The sequence below is a fragment of the Ptychodera flava genome, chromosome 2 (genome assembly GCF_041260155.1).
Source record: "Ptychodera flava strain L36383 chromosome 2, AS_Pfla_20210202, whole genome shotgun sequence".
Taxonomy (NCBI): domain Eukaryota; kingdom Metazoa; phylum Hemichordata; class Enteropneusta; family Ptychoderidae; genus Ptychodera; species Ptychodera flava.
This window is the reverse complement of record NC_091929.1, coordinates 20270693-20292149: the sequence shown is the minus strand read 5'-3', so window position 1 is coordinate 20292149 and position 21457 is coordinate 20270693. Positions and strand designations below refer to the sequence as shown.

At 38.6% G+C, this 21457-nt stretch overlaps 2 protein-coding genes across 2 annotated transcripts; one reads left to right on the top strand and one right to left on the bottom strand.

Annotated features, from left to right (window-relative positions):
- Window positions 1-1414: 1414 nt before the first annotated feature.
- Window positions 1415-15886, bottom strand: LOC139116543 (uncharacterized). Its single transcript, XM_070679149.1, has 5 exons — window positions 15703-15886; window positions 8056-8243; window positions 7276-7405; window positions 3152-3263; window positions 1415-2933 (listed from the first exon to the last, which is right to left on the bottom strand). The coding sequence occupies exons 2-5, from the start codon at window positions 8102-8104 to the stop codon at window positions 2823-2825; spliced, it is 402 nt and encodes a 133-aa protein (XP_070535250.1). The 5' UTR covers window positions 8105-8243; window positions 15703-15886; the 3' UTR covers window positions 1415-2822.
- An 898-nt stretch (window positions 15887-16784) lies between these two features.
- LOC139116556 (NADH dehydrogenase [ubiquinone] 1 beta subcomplex subunit 8, mitochondrial-like) lies at window positions 16785-20503 on the top strand. Its single transcript, XM_070679157.1, has 5 exons — window positions 16785-16933; window positions 17955-18178; window positions 18312-18379; window positions 19154-19244; window positions 19873-20503. The coding sequence occupies exons 1-5, from the start codon at window positions 16849-16851 to the stop codon at window positions 19963-19965; spliced, it is 561 nt and encodes a 186-aa protein (XP_070535258.1). The 5' UTR covers window positions 16785-16848; the 3' UTR covers window positions 19966-20503.
- Window positions 20504-21457: the final 954 nt, after the last annotated feature.

Genomic DNA, 21457 nt, shown 5'->3' with positions numbered 1-21457 from the left:
CTCACCCTAGTCTAATGTTAGGTTTATTTAACATTGCAGGCTGTATAGTTTTCCTTTCAACAGCAATATCACATACAACAATATTGTCACTGATTTTGGAATTATTCTGGTTGTGGCATTAGATTGATCGATATCATACATTGAAGTTTTGATGCTTTCAGTTAAAGTAGTACATGCCTACAAATTGAAAGATGCTTTTGCTCAAATTTCTGTGAGAAAACTTAAACCATTCAGTTGTGGAATAAAGAATAAAAGTCAGGGGTCACAGTGCAATAGTAACCAGAGAAACATCCAATATTTATAGACTCTTGAAATTCAAAATGGCCGCCATCCCTGTGTTAACTCCATGGGGAAAAAGAAGTTTACGGAGTTACTCCTTGAGCGTCAAATTGAGCCCCAACAAGTGGTAGATCAAAAAGTATTTAAAGTTTGAGTTTGAACATCCGTCCCAAGGCACATTCTACCTTAAGAAGCAGGGAGTGTTATTATGTTCCGATGAAACATGCTGTAGGTATCGCTATTTACAAACAAGAGTGGACCAATACATTCACATATTTCCAAGCCTCCATCCTAGAGTCATAGTAATTTCTAAAGTAACTGTTGCAATGCACACAATGGAATTTGATTTCATTTAGCAATACAGATTTACAATCAAGATGTATCAACTGGATATCAAAGTTTTAATCTACTTGCAAAACCAGAACTTTATATCAGCCAATGCTGTGATTCACTATACGGGCCTTATGGACAAGTCAAAGGCATTGTCTAGCAAATATTGGTCTTCTATTTCATCTGAATTCAAGCAGTCTGTTCTAAAATGTCAGTTCCTCGTTAATGAATATTTGTCCACAAATTACTTTTTTAAAATTACCACCATGCTAGAAAGATGGATATAACTCACTAATGATTGCCAATGGTGCAATGAACTCTACACAAGACACTGAATGCCCAGACTACCAGCTAAAACAACAGTGCAAGCAACACTGACAATATTTGTTGCCATCGCTAGTAGCAGTGTCCATCATCTGAGGCGTGCATAGTGCAAAGAACCCTATTCACTCCTATGTTCAAGTTCAAATCTACTTATTCTGTCAGGGACAAATAACATTTACACATTTCCATAAAGGTTTAAATGATGACACTGAGATGGTAAAGCAGAGTCAACAAATTATACACTATATTAGGGCTAGTTATCCAGCAATATAGAACTGCACATAGCAGAGTTGTCAGCTGTCTGTAGGCAATAGCCTATAGTCAGTTTATTGACTGTGTATTGACTGTATACCTGGACATTCTAACTGTGGCATACCTAATGTGCATGTTTGAATGGTATGACCTTTGACCTCATCACCAAAGAAACAAGGGTCATGTGAACTAGGAAACTGCAGAACAGACAAAGATCTTTGAGCTCAGATTGCTTAAATACAAGATTATTTTATTTGTAGGAAACAAAACTTAATATGACGTAATTTATTTATAGAAGATGATAAATAAAGAAGAGAAGTTACATATCAGCTCAGGACAAATTGAAAAATAACGGAATCACTAACTACACACAATTCTATCAGTTTGCAGACTTGAAATGAGTTACAATCTAAAAACTGACCAAATCCATTCAAAAAGTGTATGTAAATGCACTAAGTTTCATATTTCAGAACAAGTGAAATCAAAATGACTTACTAGGCAAATAGCTAATATGTGGACTAAATATTATCTGGCACAAGGGTGTCACTTCTGTTTTCTAGCAGAACTTCCTCATGAGTTCCTGTGTCATTGGACTGCACCATTGCAAAAAAAGGGGGGGGGGGTGATATATCTACTGGACTACTACCCGTCATTTTTGAGATGAATGAGAAAGTCACTCCTTGGAAATTTTTCTACATTATGACATACCTTTTGCAAGTTAGTGAACTCAGAGTCTGTTATACATACATTAATGTCTGCCTGATGAGATCTTGATGTCCAGAGGTGTGCAGTTTGTCACAACAGCAGCTTCAACATTAGCATACATTCCCAGCAGATGTCAGAACTTATCAGTATGTTATTGTTCTCTTTCTCTGTTCACTGTTCTGTTAGAAAGTGAGGTTCGTTATGTTTTTGAAACAACTATTTCAGAAAGTTTCAATGTTTTGACAGTTATATCGGAGTTCTCAGATAAAATAATGCAATGGGAGATACAATGCCCACATGTTACTTTGTCCTTTAGCATAGACAGTGGGCAGGGTGGGGAGTGGGAGACTGCAGTGTTTTAAAATATATATATATAGGATACGAGTCATATGACTTTGAATGAATACACTGGCAATACAAATTGAATATTGAAAGTGGACATGTTTTGACACCTTCACTCTTATAATTCTTTATGGATTCTAGCAGGGAAAAGATTGACTGACTTGATTGCTGGAAATTTCCGGCACCACAATAAAGTACTATGTGTGCTGATAGTTGAACAATTCTAGCAAAGTCATATGTGTGTTCACGGTAGCTTTGTTACAGCAGTTTAACTATGTTGTGGTAGTAAGAGGTTCAGTGAGCTGTAATACACATCTGTGAAGTGAGTTTCCAACATCTGTTGATCACACAATGCCAGTTTGAAGTCTTTCACTCGGCGTTTTGTTGCCGAAGAAATTCTCCCAGACCACTATATTCCTTAATGAATGCCCTCTCCATGCAATGTCCTCTATGTTTTCCACACAGCATAGTTCACTCTCAGACTGAAAGATCCGTCCCTCAAGGGCACTGTCTATGCTACTCACCCTCTCTTGGGGAGGGAGGGTAGACAGCGCCCTCAAGCGACCAATCATTCAGTCTATGATCACTCTCTAATTTTCTCCCTCTTCATCAGGTTCAATGACATCAATGGTTTCACCAGCCTGAAGCCAGGATTTGGAGACAACTTTCTTGAGGTAAATGGAGATCTTGTCTTTCTCAACCTGAAGCCAAAATATTGACCAATTATTCAATGTAAATCAATTAAAAATTGAACTACTAACAAAACTACAGAAAACAAACAATGAAAAAAATAAAATAAAATAGATACAAATAAATCAATAAATGAATAAACAAATAAATAAATAAACAAACACTTACACACATAAATACAGATGAGTAAAGCATAAATTATAGATTAATAAATAAATTTGATGCTTACCTTGTGATAACTTTTTGGGTCCTGTTCAATACACTGTGGTGTCTTTGCTAAAAGTTGATAAACCTCTTCTTGTCCATCATTGTTTGTCCGCCTCACCACCAAATTAAAATGTCTGTAACACAGTTGAAGAGAAAAAATACCAAAAAGTGTGACTAATCTATCAGTTGGTAAACTTCCGTCTACTATTGTATTGTGTTACTTCAAAACACAGATTTTGCTTCATCCTATACTTTACATGTACGTCATTGACAGGCATTCAAACCATTCTTTCATTGGGAGGCTAACAGCTTTATTTTTGACGAACTTTGTTAAACTGAACTCTTTTGTTTTACATTTCAATAGCAAGTTCTTGTTCTACTCCCCAACGCACGTTGAAGCACCTTCTAGTTAGTTTGTCAACTTAGCTTCAATACATTGAAAATGCACTGATATTGTTTGCATTTGTATTCTAGTCTGTACCAGAATTCTTTTCTCAACAATTACAAAGCAGTCTACACATGGACAGGCTGAGTTAACAAGCTGAATATCCTGTATCTCAACATACCTTGCGGAGTAGAACAACTGAGATACTGAAACAAAGGTAGTGACAAATAACTATCACAATATAATTACTTGCCCACCATCAAGTGTTATAGTGCAAAATTCGGATGAGAAAAGCAAAGCACATGTACATGAAATTTACACGTATTTGACATTCAAATGATGTGATTTAACTATTCATTTGGATAAAATTCAATTTCTGATTCCAGAAACACAAGATGGTAAAGAACTTATTTTCACACAAGATGTAAACAAGAAAAATACCGTCAATGACGCTGTACCTTCTCTAATGTGTGGCCAGGTCAGGTAATTGGTTGTTGGCATGGAGTTGTTGGTAAATAGTTGATGATGTAGGGGCATGAGGTGGGATATGGACCCAAAGAACCCAAAAGATGATTAAATACATCAATCAAAAAATTCTAAGCTACAGTATAAACTGCCTAAAGATAGTTCAATGTGGAAAAAAGTTAAACAATTCAGAAATAAGAATTAACAGTCCAAAATAGTAATGACGCACTTCCTTACTGACCTGAGTGCATGTGAAATACACAACCTGGCATCTGTAAATTAAATGTATACCAAGTGATCATTTCCAGTCACTTTTAACTGATTTTAATGGATTTTCCAAAGAGTCCTGTGGAAATGATGAAAAACGCTTATCTGGTCTTGTGTTTGTATAACCTCATGGCTGATAATTGTCATAGTATTGAAAAAAAATTGAAAGTGAAGAAATTACTGTTTTCAATAGGCATATTTTCCTTGAAATACATGACCGTGTAAAGAATATATGCTAAAAGTGTTTAAGAGTAAATTTCTTTTCAAAAATAATTAATTTGTGACCAAAGGATTTTTATTCTTTGAGTTTACAAATTCAAACATTGCAATTTGTTCAATCATCTTGTGCAGTGCAAAATTTATAAAATGACTGAAAAACAAAAAAATTGGCAGAATTACAGTCTTTGTGATGTAAAATTATGGGTTGACATCACGATAACTGTTAATCCGTTTGAAGTACTAATATACTATAATTTAAACAAGAAAAATTCATGCAGAAACGGTAAAATATATTGTCAGCAATGTAGTGTTAATTTTGACTTTGACTTTGACCAAATATATAGGGCGAAATATCAGCCATGTTCAGCAAAATCCACACAACAGCATTGATCCTTTTCTAATTTGATTTGATTTGCTTATGTTATCCTTGTATGACAGTCAGTACAATATGGAACTTGAACACAACACAGTGAATAAGTATGCTGTAAATGAAATGGTGTGGCTGCATCCACATGCAGCAATAGGAGTGCCTTTGTCTCTCACCCCTCATTTCCAACCTGTCCCATCCCTGAAAAAATAGTTTGGTCTTATATTTATAATGTTAATAATTTCTGTATTTGTTAAAATGTGCGCATCTCAAAAACTTTTGATCATAAACATTTTCATTGTTTTTTATAGCTGACCAATCAGTTAACCTGTTTATTTTGAATATTTGCGCATTTTTCCTCAGTATTTGACATTTTCTGAATACCTTCTTATTCAGTTTGTCATTTTCTAAGTTTAAATGCTCCATTGTGTGGTCAAGCTTTCCACAAGCATCAAATGTGGTACTTCATATGGGAGGGTCTGCCTCTAGAGGGCGGGCATCATGAACACTCCTGTGTTTGTTGGTTAATTCCTCCACGTAAACTTCTGATTGTACTGTAAGCATTGAACATGGCCGACGTCCGATTTTCCTGTCTAAAACTTTCACTTATTTTCGTTCATATGACTCTGAAACTCCAGGAAACGATTGGGAAGAAAGGGTTATCTTGAAATATTGAGGTACTTGCCGATATTTTGCAAAATTAAATGAGAAAAAATGCAAGGAAAATGCCGACAGGCTTACACAATGACAGTTTTCAGACTCGGAGCTGGTCATCTCTGCAGATTATGCAACAGGCCCAGATCACGTGAGGCCATGAGGGGATATCCACGCAACTCAGTACCAAACACTAGCGCTCACAGAGTGAGCAAACACAAAGTGAGTATACCCCTAACGTCAGCTCAGTAGTCTGTAATAGATTGTAGTCAACTTAGAAACCTTGGAGAAAGGCTTAACACTGTGGCTATGCCGCTAAGTCCCTTTTGATTTTTGTCATAGCTCAAAATCGTTCTCCCACACCTCAACCTGAGCTATGAACACCCCCACCAGTTTATGATATGACCCATCACAATGGCATGACGTCAACGGATCTTGACAGACGGAAGTCTTGACAGACGGAAGTTCTTGACAGCAGCATATTGGTTTTCAACTCTAACCTTCTCTGTCTATAAATAGACACGAGAAGGTAAAAACTATTACAAAGTTTCTGTCCTAAAATCTGCCTCCATGGAGCATGCCGTAAAACTTATCAATGTTTGAAATGTGAGTTTGTCTGTGTAAGACAAGCTACCATGGAAATCATCACTTATTTCTGACTGTTTCAGGTGCAAAGTATCTGGTTTGATATCATAGATGTGTGAAAAAACTCCTGCATCATTTACGCTGCATGCGAGAAAATTGACATTGCTCTTTGAATTGTGGTTATTTGTGATTCCAAACGTATAAACACAAATTCTGCTGAATGAAGTTCATTTTTAACTCTTTATAGCTTTTGCATTCATGTAAGTGAAGTCATCCTATTGGAAACAATGTGGTTCTACAAACATCTGATCATGAAAGGGTGAAGAAGCAAATTGACGGGACAAAGATTGCTTTGATACAAACACTATAAAATGTGAGAAAACAACGTTTTCTCTTTGAAAAGACTTTGATTTGTGGCGCAACAGCTACACTGAAAGTAATGTGACACCCATCCTCTGTAGAAAGGCCACCTCCACACAATAAGTGAGGCTACCCACAATTCTCCATGAGCCGTACACACGGAGATCACTCACTGAACTGAAGCAAATTTCTTCTGTACACAGAACAGCTTGGTCCATATTTCGAAATTCTGGGACCATAGTTTTGATAATCATAATTCTCTTATTTCTCACTGTGAATAATGAGAAGATCAACCCTTTTCCGCAGAGGAGAGCAATTTTGTGATTTTGTCAACATAGTTTTTGACAGCCATATGCAATATTTTCAAGGAAACTAAGGGAATAAGTTGCATCTGTGTTGGCAAAAGAAAGGGTATTGATTTTTTTGAATGTTTGTAACAAAGGAAATTTGCATGTCTGACAGGTGGTATGATGAGACCAACTTAGTTGCTGATAATTTTACCTTGACAAGTGTACAATTTTTAGCACCTTCAAACGTGGAATTCTTATTCAATTTATTTCTGATTTTAAACATAATCAATAATTTTGGACCATAGTTTTAACCAATAATTCTAAAATTAAATTTTAAGTTTCATATTGTTCAGAAACTGATAAAATTGAAGAAGCCTTTAGCAAATAATGTCTGAGCATACAAATCAAGGGAATTGTGGGTAGTCTCACTTACTGTGCTCCATACAGTGGTCAGAATTTCTTGGCCCCATGGGTGACCACTATACACAGGTTAGATTGCATACTCAAAAGCCATTACATTCTCCTATGATAATTTGGCACCGATGATCACTTACTTATCACCAAAAGTCAATTTGATCTCAGCGTTACTGGCCTCCTTACTGTTGAACAGTTTTGACTTGCAGCGAATTCCTTCAATCACCACGATCACTCGGGCAAAACCATCCTTGCATCGCTCGTCTAAGGCTGCACAAGGTAAGAATGAAAGGCAAAAGGTGTGAATTATGAAAATAAGCACAGTCAATCCAGGGAAATAAAAGTACAAACAAATGTACTGCTATAATTGATACAAGTACCAAATAAAGTAGATTGCAAGGTAGAGTTTGTATTATGAAGTTACTGGGGATGTTTGGGCCATCAAGGAGGAAAACAGTGGAACATTTTTCACTGTTGTTTCTTGAACCTTTGCTCTGTTGGTTTTTTGTATATCGCATTACCGGTATATCATGCTAGTATATCGATGGTGCAAATACAGAGATTTGATTACACAATAAGGTAAAATAACGGTGCTATATTTGTGATATAATACGTTTGGAACAAGCGCATGCTCTCAGCTAGAGTAAAATTCCTATTGTGACATTACACACCAGAATTTCAATATTACTGTTATGATATAATTAAGCAACCCAGGTGTTGTCAATGCCACCCAAAAATGTGTATACCACTCAGTTTTGACAAGAGCACTCCATACATGCACTTGGTATCAGTCATGCATAATATCGTGAACTGGTTAAAATCTAGTGGCAATATAACCGTTGCTGGATGTAGTTTATTGCTCAATTATACAAGGTTCTGAGTCCCTAGCAGTAGAGTGACAGTATTGGTACTAAGCTTACAGTGTTGTGGTGTCTTCGCTCCATCAATCAAAGAAGATGCAGATGCCATGTCATTTTTCTCTTGAACGAATTGAAGGATGAAATGACGCCGCAGCACCGGCAGTGACGTTGCAGGAGTCCTCAAGATCCCAGAGTGTCCTGCAGACTATCTTACTTTCTGGTGAACATTGTGGGCAGGTATACTGTCTCTGTGAAGGAGATGAGCGAACTATGAAGACTTCATGTCAACAGGTCTTACTTTGTGTTTCCTGGGCAGTGTTGTTTGACAAGCAGCATTCTAACATTCCAACAACAAACTGCAATTGTCAGTTTGAGCAAAGATGTGTACAACACAATCAGTCTGTCAAACAATGTCTACGCAGTGCCACCACATGTGTTTACTTTGTTATGTCGCCCTCTCGCCTTGGGCACTGCTTGGGATTTCTTGTTTTGTGCATGCATGCTTTCTCTCTCTTTACGCAATGCAATTTTTGATGTATTAGTTTTTCCCTGGTCGTAAACTAAAGTTTGACATCTTGTTGACATCTTGTTTGGTTGTAGTCTTAACCTGGTGGTTAAACAGGAATTGTTTTGCCATTGGCACTGGTGTTGTGAATGCCTTCCAACAGACACAACAGAAGTAGAATACTGATTCACACGGACTGATTTGCTCCATTCACAGTCCCTACACACACAGTGTGTGGAGGGACTCCCTGTGTTCCATTGCAGGGGTACAAGTGGAAATCATTTGTACCTCAATCTGAATTGTTCTGAAATGTTAACTGTTGTTATCTTTGCAAACTCAACATTTATTACATATTAGTGACATCTTCAATGGAAAGAGAGACATAACTTGACACCTACATAATAAAATGTGTATGTTACGTGCATGGATCAACTCCATTGTACTTTTTTACTTTCAACTCTGATGTCAAGGTATTCAAATATTAACATTTTCAAACTGTTATATATGTAGTGACAAAGTCACCCAATAAGGTTTCTTAATAAAATAGAAAGTCAAAATCAGACAACTGTATCACATAATATGTAAGTTATTTGGGTTGTGGTCTCCTGTTAGGGAAAGTATTTTCCCATTAGGTTAATGTCTCCTATTTGGTGTAGCTAGCTGCACAACTTGAAACACTGGGGAACAGTCCCTCTACCATGCCTGGGGCAATGCTGTATTGTAATATATGCTAATATATTCATGTAGTGACGTATTATTGTAGTGCGCATGTGCAGAATAAAGTAGACTCTCCTCATGCTTGAGACTAGTGAACAACGGCCTCCGTGTCTCTCTATACAATACATAGTACATATACTACAAGTGGCGACGAGGATAAAACATCAGTGACCTTAGAGTGCAAAGTGCATTGTTCGCGCAACGTGTTAGTTGTTTCGAACAAAATCGAGGTCGGAGAACGGAGAAAAAGCGGCAGATTCAATTCGGACTATCAAGCAGTTAGCGAGGAAGAGTGCCACGCCGTCGAGCGGAACTTGGGGCAGAGGATCGGAACAGCGGAAGCGATCCAGTAGCAAGAAGTAACTTCAAAGTAACTCAAAAAACTTTGAACAGTTGTTCTACGCAGTGCAGTCGGGGAAAATCTCAGTGAATCTGAAGATTTAAGACTGTGTCACCCGAAGTTCAAGTTTTCAAGTACATTCCTTGTCTTAAGCGATAAAGTAAACAAGCGATAATGGCCAACGCCCGAATAACACGTGCTACGACTGAAGCTTTCGACAAGACGAAAAGTACTTTCAAGTCTTACTACAATAGGATGGAGAGGTTCTACCGTGTCAACGGCATCACGGAGGAAGAAAGCAAGAAAGATGCTCTTTTATATTGCATTGGTCAAACGGCTTTCTCGGAGTTGGAGGATATACTCCTGCCAGCAAAACCAGCAGACAAATCGCTAGCAGAGATTGTGGCGTGCTTGGAAAAGTACTACGATCCAGCGCGGATGGAACTTGCTGGAGCTTTCCATTTCCTGAGGCGAGACCAGAAGCCAGAAGAATCGGTGCAAGACTACATAACCGCGTGAAGCAGAAGCTGCGGGACTGTAACTACAAGGAGTGCTGTCAAGGCAGAATTTTGCGGGACAAACTTGTAACGGGACTGTACAACTCGAAAATTCGTCAGCACTTCATGACTATGAAGACATTTCAGAGTTGAGTTTCGTCGAAGCGTGCGAGATCGCGATATCGATGGAAGCGGGACTGCACCAGTCCGAATCAAATGGCGAAGGACACTTCAAGTAAAGGGACGATCAGTAAAGTAGTAAAGCAAACGTGACTCTTCTAAGACTATACAGTGTTATAGGTGTGGAAATAATCATTTGGCTAAAGATTGCCCACACAAAAATGTTGAGTGTCATAAGTGTTCTAAACGTGGTCATTTTGCGAAATTTTGTAAGTCGAAACCAAAGGGCAAAGAAAACAAAAGTGGTAAAAGCCGAAGTCTGGTAAGTCAAAATCAGTAAAGGCTGTCACTGAAGCAGATAGCGACAGTGATGATTCCAATTGTAATGTGTATCATGTTGAGTCCTCCATTAATATGAATGTAAGTGGAGAAAAATCTGGTTATTATGTAAAACTGGATGTTAATGGTAAATCAGTGTCCATGCAAGTAGACACGGCAGCTGACTACAGTATCATGTCAAAGTCAGAGTATGACAAGAATTTCCGGAAAATTCCTCTGAGACAGTCGGGAATTAAATTGAAAAGCTACACTGGCGATACAATTTCCGTTAGTGGAGAAATTTCGGTCGAAGTGAGCTATGAAAGTCAGCGTGTCAACTTGCCACTGATAATAGTAGATCACCCTGGTAAACCAACATTACTTGGGCGAAACTGGTTGCAAAAGTTGAAATTAAATTGGGGTAAGATTTTTACATGTGTAGCTGAAAAAGCTAGCAAAGAAAGCGGTGATTGTATGACCGGTAATACGAAAGACAAACTAGATTCAGTCTTACGTAAGTACAGTAATGTGTTTTCCGATAGCTACGATGGTATGCGTGGGCACAAAGCTCACATCCGTGTGAAAGAAGGCGCCAAGCCTGTGTTTCATAAACCTCGTAGAGTTCCATATGCGCTCAGGGAAGCAGTGGAAACAGAGTTACAAAAGTTAGAGGAAAACGGTGTAATTGTTAAAGTAGACCGCTCTGAATGGGCGAGTCCTATTGTTGTCGTTCCCAAATCGAATAAATCTGTAAGAATATGCGGAGACTATAAAGTCAGTATAATCCGGTAGTTGAGGATGAGCAATGTACTCTGCCAACTACTCAAGATTTGTATGTTCAATTGTCAGGGTCAAAGGTATTTTCACGATTAGATTTGACGCATGCGTATGCACAATTGTCAGTTGATGATGAAAGTCGGAAGTACTTAACCATCAATACTCACAAAGGCCTGTATGCCTATACTAAGTTACCTTATGGTGTGAAGTCAGCACCAAAGATTTTCCAAAGTAAGATGGATTGTATCTTACAGGGTATTCAGAAATGTGTATGTAAACAAGATGATATTCTCATTGGAGGAAATAATGTTCATGAGAATCTTGATATTTTAGAGGAAGTCCTCAGAAGATTAAGTGATAACAATCTTCATGTTAATTTGTCGAAATGTGAATTTGTCAAAGCAAGTACTGTATATCTGGGTTTAGAATACAGCGGTGATGGATTGAGACCTGTAGAATCGTCATTGCAAGCAATTAAGCAGGCTCCAATCCCAAAGAATGTCGCACAGTTGCGATCATTTCTAGGTATGGTACAATATTACCATCAGTTTTTACCGAATTTAGCCACAACTTTACAGCCACTCCATGAATTGTTAAAGAAAGGAGTTGACTGGAAGTGGTCTGAAAAATGTCAAAAAGCGTATGAGAAATGTAAAGCAAAGTTAAGTAGTGAAACTTTACTTGTACACTATGATCCAAATAAGAAGCTAAAGTTAGATTGTGACGCTTCAAGTTATGGTGTGGGAGCTGTTCTCTCACATGTATTTGATAACGGTGACGAAAGACCAATAGCGTATGCCTCTAGAATTCTAAGCCCGAGTGAACGTAACTATGCCCAAATTGAGAGGGAAGCACTTTCACTGATATGTGGAGTTAAGAAATTCCACGATTTCCTGTATGGGAGGAAATTCACAGACCACAAGCCATTGCTAGCAATCTTAGGTCCGAAATCAGGTATTCCTACCATAGCAGCTGCAAGAATGCAACGATGGGCACTGACTCTGCAGGCATATGACTATGATATAGAGTATCGTAACACACGAGCACACGCAAATTGTGATGCGTTGTCAAGACTACCAAGTCCAAGTACACAAGGTGCTGAGGACAGTGTATTTGCTGTTAGCGTAATAGATGAGAGTTTCCCAGTTTTAGCTGATGATATTGCTAAGGAAACCAAAGTTAATCCACTTCTTAGCAAAGTGTATGATCTTGTATTGAATGGTTGGCCCAGTTATTTCAAAGATATGTCTGAGGCACTTAAGCCATTTTATCGTAGAAGAGATCAATTGTCAACGGAACAAGGTTGTATTTTATGGGGTACTCGGGTAGTGATTCCAAAGAAGTTTCGTGAAAGATTGTTAGACGAGCTTCATTGGGAACATCCTGGAGTATGTGCCATGAAAGCACTTGCCCGTAGTCATGTATGGTGGCCAAATATTGATGCGGATATTGAGAGTAAAGTGAAAGCGTGTTCAGTTTGTCAAAGAGTAAGACAAATGCCAGCTAAATTACCTTTACATCCGTGGGTATGGCCTATGAAACCTTTTCAAAGAGTTCACATTGATTTTTGTGAAGATAAGAAATACTATTCTTAGTTCTTGTTGATTGTCATTCTAAATGGGTAGATGTAAAACCTATGAAGAGAATCACAGCTGATCACACTATTGATGAGCTGAGATTAATCTTTGCAGAACATGGTCTACCTGAGCAGTTAGTTTCGGACAACGGTCCACAGTTCACATCTGATGAATTTGGATTGTTTATGAAAAAGAATGGCATTCAGCATATTAAAGTAGCTCCATATCACCCGGCATCTAACGGCGCTGCTGAAAGAGCAGTGAGGCTGGTAAAAGAAGCCTTCACTAAACAAGTCTTAGCAGGAGATGCGTCTTTATCTCTAAAATGTAGAATTGGAAGGTTTCTGTTTAGATACAGAACTACACCTCACAGTACTACAGGTGTAAGTCCAGCTGAGTTAATGTGCAAACGTCAGTTTCGTACTAGATTGCAATTGGTAAAACCCAGTCTTGCAAAACGAGTAGAAAAGAAACAAATGCACAAAAAGAGCAGTTTGATCGTCATAGAAAACAAGAGAGATATTTTGAAATTGGTGATATTGTAAGAGTGAAAAACCCTAGAGCCGAGTCAAAACTTGATAAGTGGTTATTAGGCTCTGTAATTGAAGTCAAAGGACCTAGAAATTACATGGTCAAAATTGGGTCCACGACTAAAATGGTTCATGCAGATCATATGGTGAAAACCTATGAGGAAAGTGAACCAGAGTTCAAACAAACGAGTGTACCAATGGCCAGTGAATCAAAGGTGTACGTAAGGGATTTCAGTCCACAGTCAGTAAAAGAAATGCCTAGAGCAAATCCGACTGAAATACCAAATGTAGTAAAACCTAAAGAAAATACTGCAGTTATAGTTAATGGTACCAGTAAATCTGACAAAGTAACACCAAGTCAGGAGACATCAGTAAAACCAAGTGTAATTACTGAACCAGTTAGAAGATCAAATAGAGTTAGAAAACCAGTAGTGAAATTAGATCTGTAGATTTTGCAATGTAGTTTATTTGTAGAAAAAAGGCATGTAACACTTTTCTTTTAAAAGGGGAAGCAGTGTAATATATGCTAATATATTCATGTAGTGACGTATTATTGTAGTGCGCATGTGCAGAATAAAGTATACTCTCCTCATGCTTGAGACTAGTGAACAACGGCCTCCGTGTCTCTCTATACAATACATAGTACATATACTACAAATGGCAAGACTTCTTCCCTGATGGCTTTTGTTGCACTAGCCCATTGTCAACAACAGCCACCATGAAAGAAGCCATTGAACGGCCCCAGCTGTAGTGTGCCTTGGTGTATGTATGTATAGAGGTACCATGCCAGTACCTCCATGGTGTATGTCTATGTTGGGAGTATGGCCAGGCCGACGACAACTCCTTCAAGGTCGGTAGGATGCTTGTTAACTTAGGGGTCCAGACACTTCGCACCAAAACCAGTTCGCCCCACACAACTTTGTCCCAAAACCATTTCGTACCAAAACCACCTCGTCCCAAGTAACTACTTCGCCCAACCCCACTTCGCCCCAAGTACCACATCGTACTAAAACCACTTCGACCAAAGTATAGTACCGTCAACTCCTCCTGAAACAACGATGTTACGACGTATGATAAGGTTGTTTTTACCTACAACTTGGAAGCATTAATGTGTTAGGACATTTTGGCTACCACAAACCATTTAGGCCTATTGTTGCATCATGGTTGCATGAAACCATAAGCGATAGAAAAGAAAATAGAAACACGCAAATGCTACAACTCAGGTGCCTTGCGCGGAATTGCACGATGTCAATATTTCGCGAAATGCGTACACTTTCAAGATTTCAGTCCAGGATGACAGAAAGGTGGTTATTTTCAGCTTTACCAGTTAGCGATAAGTTTCGGGCAAAGTGGTTTGGGGACATGACTTTTGGGGCGAAGTGGTTTTGGTACGAGGTTGTTTTGGTGCGAAGTGGTTTTGGTGCGAAATGGTATGGGACGAGATGGTATGGTGCGAAGTGGTTTTGGTGCGAAGTGTCTGGGAACCTTAACTCAGGTGCAGCCAACGAACAATGCACTTTTCAAAAGGTCCTTACTATGATTAGATATATTGTGCATGACAAATAATGTGAACTGACTAATTTTAAGTCAAGAGGGTAATTAACTCTGTTCATAATTTGCCCTCCCACAGAAAATGTTTCGACTTACCCTCCCACACTCAAACTTCATTTTTACCTACTCTCCACTTATTTTTGCCTGTTTCCCCTCCCCACTGTGAATTTTTGAAGCTCCCTCACCCTGTGGCGAAAAAAATATTGCCAGTTTCCCGTGCCCTGGAAACATTCCCTCAAAAAGATTTTCGCCAAGCCCTGTCCCAGGACAATCAACCGATATCCGCCCTGCCCTACAAATAAAACTAAAATTTGCTCCCCTACCACCTAAAAACATGTCCCCTGCCCTAGCAAAATTAAAATTTCCCCTGCCCTCAAAAATTGCTCCTGGAATAGCTTTTTCGATGAATAGCTCCGTTGGCTGCACCTGTTAACTTATGTAATGCAATTTAAAAAATCTGCTGCGATCCGTAAACCCTTCGACTCCCCTACGGTATTCGCTGTTTCTTAATATAAGAAAATCGATGGAGTTGTAGGGACAGCGGTCTGAAGTGCAGCAAGGCCACGGTGCGTGAAAGTGAAAGTATAAAACAGCTCACATTCACAAAATGAGAATGAATGGCAGTGTGCCGGAGCTACATGCTGTTGTACACGCCCGCTCCCCGAATCGGTTAAAAGCCGGTGCTCACTGCTGAGAACGGCTCACTCGTGACACGTGTCAAATATAAGAAGCTTTAATCATACGACATTGAATGCACAAAATGTTGCAAACTTACGTGGGTGATTAGCAGACGCTCGCTCGGACCAGGCCAGCAGTTCATCGAAAGTCAAGCAGGACCGGAAGTAGAATTTTTCCCTCCCGTATTCTACCGCTGGCTGCGCTCAACTCCGACTCACGGTCGCAGATGCTGGATCGATGGTGCAGCTTCAATTTATTCCCAGTTATGAAGACATGACGCTGCATCCTGATGATTGAAATATCTAATATCAAACCATTCCTTATGAATTAATTTATCTTTGCTTTCGAGAAAAAGCTGACATAATGGCGAGGGACTGTTTGTCATCATCATCATCATCATCATCATCATCATCATCATCATCATCATCAATTTTATCAGTTTATAGGCGAGTGCGAAGATCAGGAAGAATGATTGAATCTGCGATATTTTAAACAAGCACAGCATACCACAGATACCGAGATTTTTTTAATTTCCAGGATTTTCTTTACCATATTCTTAATTTCTTAATTATTTTATTAGTGCAAAATGCATAAGTGCTGTGCTTTTAAAAATTTATCACTGCGTATTTTGCTTTATTTCTGCAAAGAATGGTACCCTTCCTATTAAAAACTTTTAAAATGTGGCTTGAGAACCCATTCTTTCACAAAAGTACTGCTTGTCATCTTTATTTTCCTTTCGTATTTTTAAAACGGGCAGAGACATATGAAGAGCACTTTTTCTGAAATTGGATAGTGATAAAATTGATAAAATACCTCTTTCCAATGGAACTTTTCACAAAGTTGTTCGCAAATGATTATTCTCCATTAATATGACTAGTTATTTGTTGATTTATGCGATCAACTGTCTTTATGAATAGACATTGCATACAATGAAAAAATTGAGGAATTTGGAAACGAGCTAGCTCCACAGAGTTTGGCTTAGTCTGGCAGAGACCCTGCGATTCGCGTTCTTCCCTGTTGGAATACGCGCGCGCCCTTCAGAGACGCGACGCGAATCCCAGCTGTGTCTGGCAGCGCGTGCTCACAGCTGCACAGCCTTCGAATGCAGGCCCATCGCGGCGCGCACAAAACAAGGCACAGCGCCTGTGGAGAGTCAAGTTTGGCTGACCGCGGGCACTCAAGGTCGTTTCCCAGAACACAATGCGCGAACTTGCTTTGCGCATGCTATTTGAGGTCGACCAAAATGGCTTCCCATCTTTGCCGGGCAGCTGGGAAACTGCGACCTTTATTTCGCCAAAGAGGCGTGATTGCGTTGCAGGCCAGAAATCGTAAGTGATTCTGATACACTCTGCACATTTTGTAGCATGCGATTCACGTGAAAATGTCTCATATGAGCTTTTCAGTCACTCATCAGTCGAGATTCTTGCTACGTGCTAATGCCAAATTATGATTGTTCATTCCAAGTTTCAACGCTTGGAATCTGTGATCAGCGTTTTCTAGCCGAACGTTCATGTTAGTTTTCAGTAGATAAAATACTCCAGGAAAAATGTTCCCTACAGTTGCAGACAGGATGTGTTTTGGGAAAATATTCCAATAAGTCAGTGTCCATTAAAAATATTTGACCTTTCAGTGTTACTACATGGAGTAAATAGTACAGGTGCAGTGGTTCAAAGTTTTGCCCGGGTTAGCGTTGTGGTGTGACAGTGTACTTCATAACGTAAACATAGCCTGGTCGGCTGTGTCAGATTGTTGATAGTCCCACATGGCTATTTTTGTGTGTCGTCAGTGGAGTGTTACCGTTATTATCTATTCAAGCAAACACAGTGTGGTGAATACTGGCATGGTTGAATGCCAAAGGCACTGTAAGTCTCCCCATTATTAGCTGCAGTACTGCTGCACGATGTTTTGCCTGGATATTTGGGTTGGACGTCTGGTTTTGCCATCCAAACCAAATACTCAGGCAAAACATCGAGCTACAGTACTGCAGCTGCCCCATTACTGAACCTATCCAATGCGAAAGCCATACTGAAACAGTCAATGTAAACACCCACTTCCCCACCCCTGACCTATCCAGAGAATTCTTCAATCAGACCATGGAGTTAGCACACAGAGTGAGTGCTATCTCCGTTGTAAGAAAATCAAGAAAATCCACACAAAAGCAAGCAATACTACCGGTACATGTAAATAGCGAAATTGTCTTACCCTATTGGGCAGGGTTTCATCATTGTGATTTGTTGTTTCAGGGCATATCCCATCTAATCCTCATAACTGTGTGATGTTGCTTATGGTGTGTCTATTCTACATTAATGAACTAGCCACGACAAAAACTCTCTCATTTTCATGTTCCAGTGGAAATGACCAGAGATGAATTACCAGGACAGTACCCAGAAACAGCAGAAGAACGTGCCAGGGCAGCCAAGAAATACAACATGAGAGTGGAAGACTACAAACCTTATCCAGATGATGGTTTAGGATGGGGTGATTATCCCAAGCTGGAAAGGCAGCATGTTGATACAAGGAGTCACTGGGATGACTGGGATTTTCCGGACATCAGGAGGAATTACGGAGATGTGGTGAGTACATACTGTGTGGACACAAAATTCCCCAATCCGGAATAGTGTATCACTTTCTAATAAAACAAGATTGCATGCAAGTCTCTGTTACACAGTTTGTGTGGGATTCTCACCAGAATTTCTTTTATTTCAGTATCACATAGATGAAGATATTATGTGGAGAAACAGACCCAACTGGGACAAAGACTTTAACCCTCCATTGTAAGTAGCCAACAAGAATTTGGCATCCTAGACATATTGATCCACCAATGACATGTGCTCACAAAACTTCTCCGTAACGCCACAAAAATTTAAATATTGTACGATCATTATCTGCTGGCCCAAAGACTTGTTCTACAGATTCCATATAGGGTGCAGCGATGTCGCACGTTTGGACACATAGAAACTGTATTTTGTTTTATTGTATGTACGGAGTTAACAGTACAAGTCTTCACCCATACAAAGGTAAATACAAGCCAAGACTCAGTTTACTGGAGCATGGTAGGGTTTAATTTATAAGAGGTAGCACCAGTTTATCTGGTACAGTTGATCCTAATATTGTAAATCCAGTATGTATTGAGTTAACAGTACAAGTCTTCACCTATACAAGGTAAAAGGTTTTGTAAAAACAGCCAAGATGTAGTGATGCATTTTTCATTGCTCTATTGAAAGATGTGTTCTCACTAGATATGGTCTGCACAACAAAACACAATAGTCACAAATACAAACCAAAATACTTAAATACCTTCCATAGATCAGGTACTTTAGCTTCCCATAAAAGGTACTATGCACAAATACTTTTGTATACAGTGTATGATATGATAGCAATACTATATTGGAAACAACATAAAACTCGAAATGTCCACTTCTCTTAGCCAACAATGACTGCACTGCCTATTTTGTTGACAAACATCTGTGTTTGTCAACAAGACTTGCCAACAGTTCTTTACATGTCAATATTTTACAAGGAGTTTGTTCTTTTTCTTCTTTTAACAGTAAAACCCAAGTCATGGCATTCTTTGGAGTCGTAGCAGTGCTTGGAACACTTGTAATGTTTGGAATAAAATATCCTCTCTTCTGGCCCGTTGTAAGTATTGTTAATTTTATGACTGTTCAAAATACCCTCTGTCAAAGTCAATGCTTCAGCACTGTACTTCAACAGGAGTGATTCAAAATAACTTGGCACTTCTATCATTGAGGTGGTACATGCCACAAAACTGAAAAACTTACATTTTCTCTCAAGAAAGTGTAAAGCCATCATCTGTCAAAATCAAGAATAAAAGTCAGGGGTGCCTGTGCAATATTTGAGTACAACAGAAACAAATCCCTTAAACTTTACTGGGATACAAAATTCAAAACAGCAGCTATTCCAATGATACACAAGCTAGACAAGTCATAAAGTGATGTACATAGACAACTGTGTGTAAAATTCAAACAATAAGCATGGTTATAACAATACAGAAAACAAGCATGGGGTCCAACAAACCTGTGGATCTAGTTTAATCAGCTATTATGATATACATGAAGCCTCAATGTTCAAGTCCATAAAATAAATGTTCAAAAAGTATGTTCAAGTTTATTTGCTTTATTTTCTCGGTCTATGATGTGAAGTGAAATTTGTGATATCATTTTTAGCGTGGAACACAAAGCTATTCAATTGCTGCCATTTTTAATTATAACAGCGTGATTGTTTGTTTGTTTGTTATTTGTTTCAGGGTAAAAAGCAGTACCCATACAGTAATTTACACATAGAGTATGGTGGAGACCCTGACAAAGTACCAGAGCCAACCGTACATTACGAATTTTAAGTTTTCTGTTTTATCTGATTTGTAAATAGCTGTTTATTTAGTGCTCAGCTGGAAAACTTGCAAAGTATGATCTGCTAGTTGCCATGACGTCAAAGTGTGTGTGCAAATACCATCATATTTTTTGGATAAGAAACACAACTGAAATGGAAGCTCAATAAATATTTCAAAAACAAAATCTGAATGCTTCATACTGGTAGTCAGAAAACGATTTTTTCCTTTCCTTAAAATACTGATACAAGTTGACAGTTATTTTGCCATTATTTTAAACTTGTCAATATGTGTACAATGTATTTCCATAAATAGGGAACTCATAGACCAAACTGGGGGAAGTTTTCTGAAATACCGTGTGTGCAAGTAAGATTTTAGAAAATATAATGGTTGAAGCTAGTCTGCAAAGGGGTGTAGGGCATTACAAACTAACTGTGCATCTGTGGAAACTCTAATTGCCAAGTATGATTTTGGTTTTCTTGTTGATTATTTGCTGGTTTTTCTCCAAACTTAGAGAAGTTTTTGAATAAACAATTCTAAACTTGTATAAGTATTTGTGTTTGTTTGTTTGTAAGGACGTCTGATGTTTGTGATGCAGTTGCTTCGCCCTTCCAATTCTCACTAGTGAGACCCAGTAGCAGCAGCAGACTTATAGCGCCCTCAACGACTGAAATGAATATCGTGAAGCATGCAAGCTCTACTGAAAGTTGTGTGTTACATCACGTATGAATGAGATCTTGTCCGGTGCAAAACTATTTTCCACCAATCTTGTGATAGCCTTATTTTTGTTGGAACCCTTTAATTACCACATTTCTGTTTCTTTTTTAACTTCCAAATCTCTCTCTGCAGTCACTTTGGAAATTTGTATGAAAGTACTGCCGGTTTATCAAAGTTCATCAAGAAAGAGCACTGCTCATCTTGCTTCAGTTTTCCCCTTCCATTTGGCATCAAGACACCCGACATGTACTCTTAGGAGTAAAGAAAACACCAGTTCATGAACTGAAATGAGTGAGTGCCACAAAATCTACCAAAATATTGGTGTTTTATAGGTCAGGGGGAAAAACAAATCATTCCTTTGATCTTTTTGGTAAAGCTATTAAGGTGGCCAGCGAAATTTTTAAATATTTTTTACAGACTAGGAAAATCTCCTGGTTATATTGTTACTGATGACTTGGAGTCTAGATTTTACAAGCTGTCCACAATGATGGAGGCATTACATTACAGTGATGACAGAACAAATTCTTAGCATTTCCACATGCTCCCAGAAGGAAAAAACACTAAAAATGTGAACAAAAAGCCCTCAAAGGAAAACAATTTTACTTTTAAACATTCTCAAGGTGGGGTTACGTCTATCAGTATGGTACATCTACTTGCCACAAATTCTGAGGAACAATTTATTAATGCTTCCAGGCCTTAGACAGTCATATTCTGATAAATAATTTGATTATGCACACAGAATAATTGTACTTGTTTCTAAATCCCATGAATGGTGCAAAAATCATAT

Coding starts and splice junctions, on each gene's coding strand:
- LOC139116543 (XM_070679149.1), bottom strand. CDS start 8,104: ATGGCATCTGCATCTTCTTTGATTGATGGAGCGAAGACACCACAACAC. Junction 7,406..8,055: donor AGCGAAGACACCACAACACT/GTAAGCTTAGTA, acceptor TACCTTGTGCAG/CCTTAGACGAGCGATGCAAG. Junction 3,264..7,275: donor AAATTGACTTTTGGTGATAA/GTAAGTGATCAT, acceptor ACTGTGTTACAG/ACATTTTAATTTGGTGGTGA.
- LOC139116556 (XM_070679157.1), top strand. CDS start 16,849: ATGGCTTCCCATCTTTGCCGGGCAGCTGGGAAACTGCGACCTTTATTT. Junction 16,934..17,954: donor TGCGTTGCAGGCCAGAAATC/GTAAGTGATTCT, acceptor TTCATGTTCCAG/TGGAAATGACCAGAGATGAA. Junction 18,179..18,311: donor GGAGGAATTACGGAGATGTG/GTGAGTACATAC, acceptor CTTTTATTTCAG/TATCACATAGATGAAGATAT.